Raw genomic sequence first — 12,805 nt, 5'->3', positions numbered from 1 at the left:
TGGACCTTCTTTAAAAAATAGGCTCTGTCCAGTAGAATAAAAATAATAACATCCAAAATAAAGTAAAGACCATCGGACGTACAGAGGAGGCTACTGCTTAGAAGCGGTGAACCTACTACGTTTTGTCCCGGTGCTGTTCTACAAACATATTTCTTTTATGTAAATACTACAGGTACAACAAAGTTAGTGGCGCTATTCATTTCACCCAGAAGGAATGGGAACGCAACTTTGTTCAGGTGACTGCATGACGTCGTGATCGTTGTGCAGGTGAGCTGGCAGATAAGTGTGTCTGAGGAGTCGAGTACAGTAAACATGGCTGCTGTTGGATACTGGGGATTGAATTGTGCATCTTTCTGGCTAGTGTGTTATTTTCTCTTCTGCTGTCTGCTTAGTGCTCCTGGAGTGAAGGGAATACCGAAGGCGGGCGAATGGTCCTTCACACTGGGGAATGTAAGTACTGTGTCATTGTTAAGTCACCGGTATCATCGATTTACTAGTATCCTAGTAAAGGAACGCGGCGCTGTGTCTCACAGGGGCAGAAAAGTGATGCTAACTTTGGTTGTAGTATTTGGGATTATTTTGCTGGCTTTCCCTTAGTTTCTTTTAAGTTTGTTTGGAGATGTATTAATATAAACAATTGTAATAAATTATTAATGGCTGTAAACCACAGTCAACAGCAGTTAGTTGGAGATCCTTATATATCCTGTTGGTTGCTTCGGTTTATTTCAGGTTCCTACACTGTCAGTCGAGGATCGAATCCATATGAGTAAGTTAACAAGTGTTTTGTCAGTGTTTGTTTTAAGGATAGACTTGAGTCTTTATTTTTTGTAAGTGGCAAAGAAGAAATGGCAGTGTTTTTGTGAAGCACTGTGTTGAGAGGCAAACTTTTACACCTATCAAAAGTTCTTTATGCCTAAAACCGGAGAAAGACTGCCTACCATTTATTAGGGCCATTCACCATTATGGTGCCCTTTTTACGGCTATTACTTACTTTACTTTAATGATAATGGTAAAGCATGAGATTGCTTTATTAAGTCTGCTGGTTGGTTTTGAAAAAAACAAGTGTTAGTGTTAACAGACAAGAAGTCATCCTTACTGGTCATGTGTGCAAAAATCTGATTTAAAATGATCATAACAAATGTTCTTTTCCTGTGTAGCCATTCTGTAAAGTAAGTTGCATTTCTTTGTGAGGTGATGATTAGTGATCAGCAGTTTGGTTTCATGCCAGGAAAGAGCACTACAGATGCGATGTTTGCTCTGAGAGTGTTGTTGGAGAAGTACAGAGAAGGTCAGAAGGAGTTGCATTGTGTCTTTGTGGATTTAGAGAAAGCATATGACAGGGTGCCTAGAGAGGAGTCGTGGTATTGTATGAGGAAGTCGGGAGTGTCAGAGAAGTATGTAAGAGTGGTACAAGATATGTACGAGGGTAGTGTGACAGCGGTGAGGTCTGCGGTGGGAGTGACGGATGTGTTTAAGGTGGTGGTGGGATTACATCAAGGATCAGCTCTGAGCCCTTTCTTATTTGCAATGGTGATGGACAGGTTGACAGACGAGATCAGACAGGAGTCCCCGTGGACTATGATGTTTGCAGATGACATTGTGATCTGTAGTGAGAGTAGGGAACAGGTGGAGGAGACCCTGGAGAGGTGGAGATGTGCTCTAGAGAGAAGAGGAATGAAGGTCAGCAGGACTAAAACGGAATATATGTATGTGAATAAGAGGAAGGATAGAGGAATGGTGAGGATGCAGGGAGTAGAGGTGGTGAAGGTGAATGAAGGTGAATGAGTTTAAGTACTTGGGATCAACAGTTCAGAGTAATGGTGAGTGTGGAAGAGAGGTGAAGAAGAGAGTACAGGCAGGATGGAGTGGGTGGAGAAGAGTGTCAGGAGTAATTTGTGACAGAAGAGTACCATCTATGTTATACGGGTTGGAGACAGTGGCATTGACAAAAAGGCAGGAGTCAGCACTTGACATGGCAGAGTTGAAGATGTTAAGATTTGCACTGGGTGTGACGAGGATGGACAGGATTAGGAATAAGTATATTAAAGGGTCAGCCCAGGTTGGAAGGTTTGGAGACAAAGCCAGAGAGGCAAGATTACGTTGGTTTGGACATGTGCTGAGGAGGGATGCAGAGTATATTGGGAAAAAGATGCTAAGGATGAAACTGCCAGGTAACAGGAAAAGAGGAAGGCCTAAGATAAGGTTTATGGATGTGGTGAGAGAGGATATGCAGGTGGTTGGTGTGACAGAGCAAGATGCAGAGGACAGGAGGAAATGGAAACAGTTTATCTGCTGTGGCGATCCCTAACGGGAGCAGCCGAGAGAAGAAGAAGTTGCATTTCTTTGTAACTGATGTGATGAGTTCAACACTATGGCTGTTGTCAGTATTTATAGAAACTGACGTTTAGTGGCATTTTAGAATTGTGCAGTGGCTGATTGTGTCCTTGCATTGATTTTGCAGCTTTCCCTGTCATGGCTTCTGTTGTATGACTTTCGAATGAATGCTTAGTAAAGGTATTAATGTAAAAGTGTTATACTTTATCCCTCCAGTTCTTCCTTTATGTTTTCATGTCTGTGTGCAATATTTTATTTCTGCTTGACTGACTGACAGCCTTTCCCAAGTGGACCTTGGATTTCTTGCCTGACTTTGTTTACTTCTGCTTTAATTTCTCAGTCATCACAATTGGTTTGTGTGCTCTCCAGTATTTCCTGTATGTTTTCCAAACTTGTGAGGTCAATTTATTTGAGAGTCACATTTTCCCTTTTATTTTGATATGCCTGTTTGTTTCCTACAAAGTCTTTTTATTTCTTAGGTGGCACCATCTTGTTTTGTAACATTACCATCTTATTTGAGATGTTGCCCCCCCCCCCCCTTTTTTAATTTTTGCCAAAGTCTGCTTGTTAGCTAGAATGTTTGAATTGGATTGTCTTGGCTATTCTGCTGTGTTGATATTGAATCACACTGTTTGATAACATGTTCCATAATGGCTCCCCACTTTTTAAGACCTGTGATCCTCTCTCTCACCTTGAAAATACAAGGTCCATAACTGCTCTCTTCTTAGTAGGTATTGGCATTACCTGTCTTAGAAGCCACCCTGTACTGTGTCAGGAATGATCTGGCTGTTTGGAATAGAGTGTAGTCAGAATACCTCATTCAGAATCTGGCATGTTCATAGGTTCATAGGTTTATACTAGGCTATCTGCCCTAAGGCATTTATAAGCCTAGCCCAAATTTTTGTGGCTTACGCCACCCCTTATATGAAAAAATACTGTGCCCATTAGTTTGTTGTGCCTCTGTCCAGCAGTGACACAGAGATGATTCCCGGGGTAAACCTACGATCTCCCATCCACAGGTCTAGATTTCTCTTGAACAGAGTCAGCGAGGTGCTCTGCCTCACATGGACCGGGATTTTATTCCACAGCATAGGGAGTCTCTGAGTGATAAATCTATCCCTCCAGCACGTCCTATTTATATCCGTGCTAAGGTTTAAGTCGCTTGCTCTAGTGGTTTTGGTGGATTTGGATTTTTTGAGGTGGAGCATGTCCATTAATTCCGGGTTGGACATGGCCTTGTATGTCAGGCACATGTCACCTCTGAGCAGACGGTATGCAACTGAATAGAGCTGGAGTTTCTTCAATCTGGCAGCATATGACAGATTTTGGAGTCCCTTTATCCTTTTGGTGAGGAACTTTTGGGGTCTCTCCAATTGCTGCAGATGTCGGGTGAGATACATCCCGAATGGGGCATTGTACTCGATCATTGGTCTGATAAGTGAAGAGTACAGGGGAACAATGACCTCACTAGATCTGGATGTGAATCCCTTCATGATCAGGTGGGCAATGTAGAAGGTCTTTCTAACCACTTTAGCAATGTGAGTGTCAAAAGAAAGGCCACTGTCAACCTGGGTCTCCAGGTCCCTGATAACCTCTTCTGTGCTTAGTGGATTGCCACCTATATGGTAGCTTGGGGTTACCTTGTTTTTCCCGAAGGGTATGACTATACATTTTTGGCGTTTAACTTCAGGCCATGGCTCTGGCACCAGCTATCTGTTTCCGTGAGTCCCTTCTGAAGGATATCCGTGTCCGATGCACTTTCCACTATGGCCCAGTTTGCAGTCGTCTGCAAACTTTGTCAGCCAAAGTCCTCCCATGTTGGCCTGTACTTCTGAGAAGTAGATGCCAAACAATAGGGGCCAAGGACCGAGCCCTGTGGGACACCACTTGTGACCGGCTTGGAGTCTGACACAGCGCCAGCAACTCTAACCCTGTGGGTTCTGTCCTTAAGCCAGTTTGCAACCCATCTTGTGACATATGGGTTTACATTTAAGCTGGTAAGTTTTTCTACAATACCCGAGTGGGGTATTGTCGAAAGCCTTTGCAAGGTCAAGGTAGGCTGTATGGACTGCCTTTCCCTCATCAATGGCCTTGGTGACTGTTTCGAAGAAGTCGACCAAGTTCAAAAGGCATGATCTTCCCTTGACAAAGCCAAACTGGGTCGGGTCCAATGTCTGCAAGTCCCCTATATCTTTGTTTATGAGCTCCATTATGATCCTCTCCATAGCTTTGCAGACTAGACTTGTTAAGCCTATGGGGCGGTAATTACCAGGGTCCGTGAGGCACCGCCTTTGTGGAGTGGGACCACAGTTGCCGTACGCCACTCCTTGGGCACGTATCCTGTGGTAAGGCTGAGATTAAACAGCTGCCTTATGTGCGGGTTTAATTCCTCATTTAGCTCGTGTAGCACACAGCCGGGGACACCATCCGGTCCCATTGATGCTGTGTTTTTAGCTTTAGAGAGAGCAGCTTTCACCTGCGCATTTGAGATGTCCGGGAGGCTACACTCGGCTGGGATAGTTATCTCTCCTTTAGGGGAGAGGGGGTGAAGTTTGCACTGAACCTGTCTGCCAGTATGTTGGCAATGTCTGTGGGTTCAGTGATTTTTGTATCATTTTGGACTAATTCTGAGCATATCTGGGAGTTTCCACCCAGGTTCCTAACATAGCTGAAAAAGGCCTTATGATTTGTCCTTTGAATCCATGGCAATTTTTCTCTCAAAATTGGCCTTAGTCCATCATTAACAATACTATATGAGTGAGTTGGCTTCCTTATGCATATGGCTGTTATTTTTCATGGAGATTGATTACTGTTGTAGAGAACAAGCTTTGAACATCTCTCAGTTGCATATTTTCCAGTGCATCATTAGGGCTAACAACATGATGAAGATGTGCCACTCATATCTCTGTATTTCTACACTATGGTTACCTAAATGGGCTTCTAAATGCACATGAATCAGGAACTGAGTGTGCTCTTTGAGTGAGAGAGATGCTATTAGTTGAGTGAAGTATATGATAGTTTAATTTTATTTTAATCCCCTATGACAGATGATCATCTGCAACTCCTGTGCCTCTCCTCGATCTTTGAAGCTCCCACTTCACGATGATGGATTACCCTTCTGCTCCAGGACCATTGGCTTACCCCCCTTAAGCCTGGTGGAGACCATACACATTGTTAATAGGAGACAGAGAAGATAAGGGGCTTGTGACATCCCAGTGCTATGTCTTCCGTGCTGCTGTGAAGACATTTTTCTACTGATTCCCTGAGTGATGTAGTTTGGAATGGCAAATGTTTTCTCCTTGTAATGGCTGCCTGTTGACGATTACACAGAAGTAATTGCACTAGAGAGGACTGCAGTCCTGATAGACCTGTACCCTCCCTCCTTCTAAACTTAAGGAATGAACTGGCCATTGGCCCTTCATGCTTAGCCTGGCTATCCAGTTTCCTGGGTCACTGTTTAAACTTAGGCTGACCGTATCTGGGACAGACACTCTGCCTTGAAACCACCCGCTGAAGTGTGTGACATTTTTCATGCCACTTTCACACTGCACCAGTGTGCTTTAACAAATTTTATTCCTGATATTATAATGTGTGGGTTAAAGGATGCCACTGAGTAATAAGCTGCATAATTACGAAGGACTCTCTAACGTCCAAACTTCAAATTTATATCTGGCGGTAATGACTGTTGCACCCATAACCAGCCTTAGGCATAGGCCAACTAGGTGGACGCTTAGGGCACCGCTCTAGCAGGGGCACTTTTCCAGTATTCCAGGATGGAGGCCCTGGATGGTGGGGATGTGTGCCGTGGAGCCCTTTTGCCTAGAGCAGCAGTTGAGCTAAGGACAGTCCTGGTTGCACCCTATGCATCCCCAGACTGAGCCAATGTTCTTCATATGCCATCAGTTTTTAAGGAACGATGGGAGCTTCTGTTTGCTACTGCTTATTATTATATTATTTTATATATATTGTTTATGGTATACATTTCTTCATGGGAGTCTACCCATGCTCTTAAATATGGTTCTACTTGTTTAAGTATTTATCTTTCAAACTGGTGATGCAGAAGCCAAGCCAGGCATAATTTGTATAACTGTATCCTGGCTGAAGTCTTATTTCTTTCCACACTCAGAGATGTGCTTTATCAGCTCTTTGAAAAATACAGAGGATAAGTCAAAGGTGTGTATGTGGGGTCAATGGGGATGTAATCAATCCTTGTTTCGTTGCAAATACTATACAAACTCGGTTTAGAGTTTGTGTCTCCACCCTTACGCACCAGTCTAGCACTTGTAAGGTATGCCATTTCCTGTTTCTCTTATAATTTTGGGACACTGTTGTGTGTTGTGATACAAATGTTTGAGTATAGCCCGTTCTGCACAGTAGCAAGAACATAAAAGCTGAAATCATTCAACATGATATTTTTTCCGTCTTGTTTCCAGTCTCCTCTCTAGTATTCCACAACATTCCAAGAATTGCAAGTATGAAGCCTTTTCTGTTGTAGGGACTTTTTTTGTAATAGTAAGAAAGTTACTTAACTTCCTCATGTTTTCCTTTAAATTTAAGAAACACGTTTACAACAAAGCTAAAACAGTTGTCTTAGTGGTGTAACATAAGTACAAGTTCCTGAGTGTTGCAGTTGTTTGTGCATTAAAAGTCCTTATAACAACTTCTTTTAAAACCTAGTATACATTGTTTTTTCAGTTACCTTGATAACTAGGGCCTTGCAGCTAATTGTTCTTATACTGTGTGTACTTGTGCAATTTATGAGGAAAAAATGAACTTAACTTCTTTTTTTTGTTTTACTTTTCCATAAATAGTATGGTATACTGTATTATATCTTGATAGCTCTTAAAAGATCTTAAAACATAATATAGTTTTCAGTGAAAACTGGGTACATTTTTTAACAGATGGGGCAGAGATTTATTTATTTATTTTATTTTACATTTGTTGACCGGGCTAGTCTAACTGGATACATGCCCATTTTCAGTAGAGGCCCGGGGAGAAAAGCTCCAGCAAAAAAACAAAGATCACATTCAAATTAGAAAAAAAGAATGACATTAACATTGAGGGTTACATCATCAAGATTAACAACTTTTCAAAAAACACTAAGGAGAGTCAAATGTAGGAGATTGTAGTCATGACTAACAATAGTAGTAATTAAGTAAGAAGGTTAGTATATAGTGAGATGTATGAAGGATAATGGATCAATTTAATAAGATTTTGAGAGTAACAGACTGTTTAAGGGATTATTAGCGATGTTGTCTAAATGTTACTATTCCATGTAGTTACCTACATGCAGTTGTGTGGAATCAGTAAGGCATGTAGTCATTTAAAAGATTATCAAAAAGCATTTACTTTTTTCCACTTGGTACTTTTGCTTTAATGCCTCTTGCCAGTTTTAACACCTGTACTTATACACGAGCCAACAAATTTTAACGGATTTTTTGGTATCAGACTCTCCCTTCAACTTATTCTCTTGTAGTTTGGCATGTCTGTGTTTAGCATTATCACTTTATGCTGTCTTCTGCATTGCTTACATGGTAGGTGTGTGTGTATGTGTAATAGTAGATGGGTATGCAGTGGAAAAGTAGCTTGTTGGTTCTTCATTACAGGAGAATGGTTCAGATCTGCTTATTTGTGGTGGTGATGGGTTTGCTTGTTTTTTCTTCTATATGATTATTAAATATTACATTTGTTTCATTATACCATAAACTTTTACTTGGTAATGTTAACATTTTAATACGTAATCACTTAACACATAACATTTGATCCTTAATGTACCTAAGTATTTTTTTACCGTCTCTTTGTTTATAATTTTGTTGTTGTCTTGTAAAGTGGGCTTTTTTCTTCTTTTGGCTTTTCCCAGTTAGGGGTCGCCACAGCGGATCACATGTCCGCTCATGATTGGCAGTGGAGTTTTTACGGTACCGAGTTGCCAACCCGGCGTCCAACCTTCCACGGAAGGTGCACGCACTCACGCCTAGGGCCAATTTAGGGTATCCAATCCACCTACAGCATGTCTTTGGGGTGTGGGAGGAAACCCATGCGACCACAGGTAGGACATGCAGACTCCGCACAGAAGGCACCCCAGCCGAGAATCGAACCGGCTGACCTCTTGCATATTCTAAAATGTGTAGTTACTTAGTGGTCTTAAGTTTAATGATCTGATGTGTATTTTTACGGTATGTCAGGTAACAGCCCAATTCTTGATTCTATTTCATTCAGCCCCACCTTCTGGTGATGCATTAGAGGGATGAAACTGTTCTATAGTGAGTTCATAGTTCTCAGCTGTCCAGACTTTTGCCTCATATTTTTGGTCTGCTCCTCATAAAACTTGTAGATTTCTAACAAATCTGTGAGGATTGAATTCATTATATAATGACAGCTGTGTTGTTTCAGACTTCATCTCCTCCAAAAATGAATGGTTAACATAAAACCTATTATTTTAGCAACTTTCTAGGTTTATATAAGCAAAATTTGTCCTCCATTATTTTTGTCTTTGTTCAGATCTCTTTTGATAAAAGGTTGAGCGGTATGAATTGGTTTACGAGTTACAAGTTCATTAAACTTAATGAATGTAGGCTCACTGAAGTCACTAAAGTATAAGTTACATGTTTTAGAATAAGAAAGACCACTTTACAAGATGAGGACATAATTATAACCTAAAGAAAAATGTGCACGTATTCTTTTAATACAAACAAAAGAAAATGTTAGCATTTTTCATTTACCTACATTATACATTACATACATTTGTTTATGACAATTTCAGTCCAACATTACATCACTCAATTCCTGCCTGTCTTTAAACCTCACATCTCCTCTTGAACATTATTCTGCAAGTATTTTTTCCCACAAATTCCATTTGTGATTTGCCCCTTCCCTTTGCTAAAGATCCCACTTCATTTCTTTTATCTCTTTTTACAACATTCAGTACTACAGTTGGTTTATATTTTGATTTCATTTTCTAGTAGTTGCTGTGTCTAGGTATTTCATATTTATTTCAGCTTGATGACCGGCGAGGTCCACTGGGCTCAGGGAGCCCATTTTCAGTGGAGGCCCGGGGAGAAAAGCTCCGCATTGCATAGTGATTATACGTTATTCACATAAAAATCAAAATTAAACGAGGTACGGATATATATGCAGTTATACACAATTCACATAAAAAATCCAAATTAAATGAGGTGAGTACAATTAAATAATATTGTGTTACACAGTGAGTTCACAGTTAGTCAAAGTAGAGAAACACACTTCAAAAATCATTGAGTCAGAGAACAGCATAAGTTTTATATAAGTTATATTTGTGTGCCAGTTCAAAAGAGTAATTTCCTTAGTTACAGCAATTGTTCTGCCAATATTTCTGACAAATGTATTCTGTTGGGAATTTTTAAAACTTGCCAACACAGTACACTCCCAAAAACATGTTGCCAGTTACCTCTTTACTCCGTATCACACCTCCAGTCTTTTCTATCTACTTGAGGAAAAATTGAAGTCAGCTTGGGGTATAAAAATACCTATGCAAATACTTCCAAGCAAGCTGTGCTAATGCTTTAATATGCATTTGGGGGAGGGGGTCTTAAAATGAATAGATTTTTCTTTGCAAAAATTCTGTAACAAAGTCAATGTCAAAATGTGCCAAGTAGCCCAGGCCACCTGCCTGCTTTAAACTGATAGCTTCTACTTTTCTTGTGTTGCCTTTCCATGGAAAAGTATAGTATGTTATTTGGACTGTGCTATCATTTCCAGTATTCACTGCAGTGGTGCCTCCTGTCCTTTTTCTTTGCTCATTTGTTATTTTGATGCTCATTCTTGTATATATTGGACTGCAGTGCTACCTACCCCGCTCTTCCAATATACTGTAACATTTAACACCAAATGTTTTAACAGTTCTGTATGTTCCAAGTTTCTCTTATTGATGCTGTTTCAAGATACTGCTTGTCGATCAAAGCCTCTAATTTGGGTAACTTTTTGTCTCGTTTGTGGACATTGGTACTCCTTATCTTCCATTGTTCTTCTCTGCCTCATTTATCTCATCGATGGGTGTGCATGCATGACCTGCCAGAGGTTGTTGAATGCCTTTTTTAATGAAAGTGTTCAGTTTATGGAGAAGTGGTCAAGTACACTGATAGCTGAATGCGGCACTTGTCGAATGGAGAAAGGTGGTTTGAGGGAGGAAAGTGGTATTTCTGCTAATGCTGATATACAGAACATTTTGGTTCTAGGGATTAGGAGTGTGTGAGTGTTGAGTAATAGGTAGATAATGTGATGCATGTAGTGTACCTTTTGTCAGAGTTTTTCTTAGGTTAAGGTTAGCACACATTAGTAAGGTGGTGCAGGGGACTTTTCTCCCCCTGCACCATTTTAGTAATATGTGAAACCATAATCCTACACCTTATCTTAGAAAAGCTTTTCTATAATAATTCAAATTTGGTCTGAATGTGTTCATAGTTTTTTGTTTAAACAAGATCCTAAAATAAATGTTCATCATTCCCCTGCCCAGGAGACAACCAGCTGTCTTGACTTAGTTGTGGTCCCCCCACCAACTTCACTCTGACTGCTCATTGCCCAACCCCAATGAAGGAAAACAGCGGTTTTCATGATGATTTCTTTAGTACTTTTTTCTGCCTCAAGGAGAAGCATCTCTGAGGCTTCATAGGCGCAGCAGTCTGACTCTCTACATACAAATTGTAGCCTTAATTTTATTTTCTTACTAAAAGTGGTATTTCCCCATTAAGAAACTCTGTATTTTTTATCCATATCAGAAGGTTCCTTTCAGGAACTGCTGTTTTTAGCTAATAAGGGTCTATTTTTTGTGAAAATATATGTACAAACTTTCTTATTTTTGTGACTAAGTTTTATTTTGGGACGGGCAGGGATGGTGTTGTTTTTCCTTTTCTTTCTTTGTTCACTTTTAAGACAACCTCTGTGCCATTTTTCTTTTTTTTTTGTCATGGTACTTGTTAAAAGGAGTTATGGCAGTGAATTTCAGTTCTGCTTGTGCATTTATTTTGTAAAGGGTCTGGGGTAAGAAGTGCGAGTACAAGTGTACTGCTTATGTACACTAGTTGACAACGTACAATCCAACTGACTCTCTGTAACAATGCTTACTAGGCATCTACACCTCCACTATAGCATGGATATTTACTCTAGTTCTTCTGTCTTCTCCTGCTGTTCCTAGAAAGAAAGAAAAAAGCATCATTGGTTGTTCCACAGACCACTTGCTTACCTCACCAGCTTCCTGTGGTGTAGTCCTTTTGGCCACCATGAATTGGAACTCTGCCACGTCTTTGGCTGTTTCAGTTTTCAGTAGGGGCATGGGAAAACCATCTTCTCTAGGGCTTGGAGACACACCAGGAGACTCTTCAAGAGTCTCCTGGTGTAAGAAACCATTGAACGGTTAGACTCCTCCCTTCAAGTCAGTTTTATTCTACAGTGACCCCTATAAGGGAAAAAAAAACAGCATTTCATCTTTTAATGTCAAGAAGTAATTATAGATAAAAATGGATTTTTATCTTGGCAAAGCTTGTTAATGCAGTGCGGTCTATGAATCCTGGTGTCCAGAGGCCATTCCAGGTGGGCATCCCCTGTAATGAACTTCCTGAGGAAATGAGGTCTGACGATTCTGATATTGACAGATATGGGGCTGCTTCTCCTTCAGGTTCCCAAGCCTAACTTGCTACCTATGAAGGTAATATTGACTCTTACTGCCATGTAGAAGAATTTTTATTTTTATGGGAACATGTAGATGAACTGAAGCGATATTATGATATGTTATATACTGATATTCCTCATTCCTCACCCAACCCTGCCAGCCTTTTAAGGATGTGTTGAATTGTATAACCTGATGCCCAGCCATCTGCCCCCCCCCCAAAAAAAACGAATACATTTTAAAAAGTGCCACAGACTAATTTCTTTTCTCTCACCGTGGATCAGACCCAGCAGCCATATTCACTGCATCTCCTGCTGGCAGTAGGTTTGTTATTGTACACTAACCCTTCTCTGGATGACAGGGAAGGAAGAAAGGAAAGGTGTTAGACCCCCTAGGTAAGACTGTTTTCCTCTTCCACTTTAGCTTTCAGAATTTTCAGTTATTAGGCTGTGATGCCCCATCACTAGACCAGTAATCACGGAGCCCTAGTCCTCACCACTGGCACCAGTGGGGGATGTACACTGTGAGAATGACAAGTACGCACACAGTAAAGTGCAGTTTCCCTTAAGAGCACACAGAGACCACAGTCAGTCTGGGGCTGGTTTCTCCAGATCTCCATTAAGACACCCCACTGGCACAGCTATAGAGTTGAGATCTCCGCTGATTGGCCATGCCAAGAACTCCAGCACACTCTCTGTCCAACCAGTGCTTTGTGTCCCTGGCCAAGTAGCTGACACACACAATCTTTGAGGTTTAATTTGCACACACATACACCTAAGAAAGGCCGACACAGGTTTACTAGCTATGGCCCCCTCTTACCCAGATTATAAG

At 40.9% G+C, this 12,805-nt stretch overlaps 1 protein-coding gene across 3 annotated transcripts in view; it reads left to right on the top strand.

Moving 5' to 3' along the window:
• The first annotated feature begins 275 nt into the window (after positions 1–275).
• TMEM87B (transmembrane protein 87B) overlaps positions 276–12,805 on the top strand; it is a 1,440,625-nt gene continuing 1,428,095 nt past the window's right edge. For all 3 annotated transcript variants that reach the window (XM_044078977.1, XM_044078974.1, XM_044078964.1), the window contains exon 1: positions 276–450. In XM_044078977.1, the coding sequence (XP_043934912.1) occupies positions 313–450 (138 nt within the window). In that variant the 5' untranslated portion in view covers positions 276–312. The remainder of the gene's footprint in view (positions 451–12,805) is intronic.

The sequence above is a fragment of the Protopterus annectens genome, chromosome 1.part1, assembly GCF_019279795.1.
Source record: "Protopterus annectens isolate FY-2018-M chromosome 1.part1, PAN1.0, whole genome shotgun sequence".
Lineage (NCBI taxonomy): Eukaryota > Metazoa > Chordata > Ceratodontiformes > Protopteridae > Protopterus > Protopterus annectens.
The sequence above is the reverse complement of the archived record's forward strand: the minus strand, read 5'-3'. Positions and strand labels throughout refer to the sequence as shown.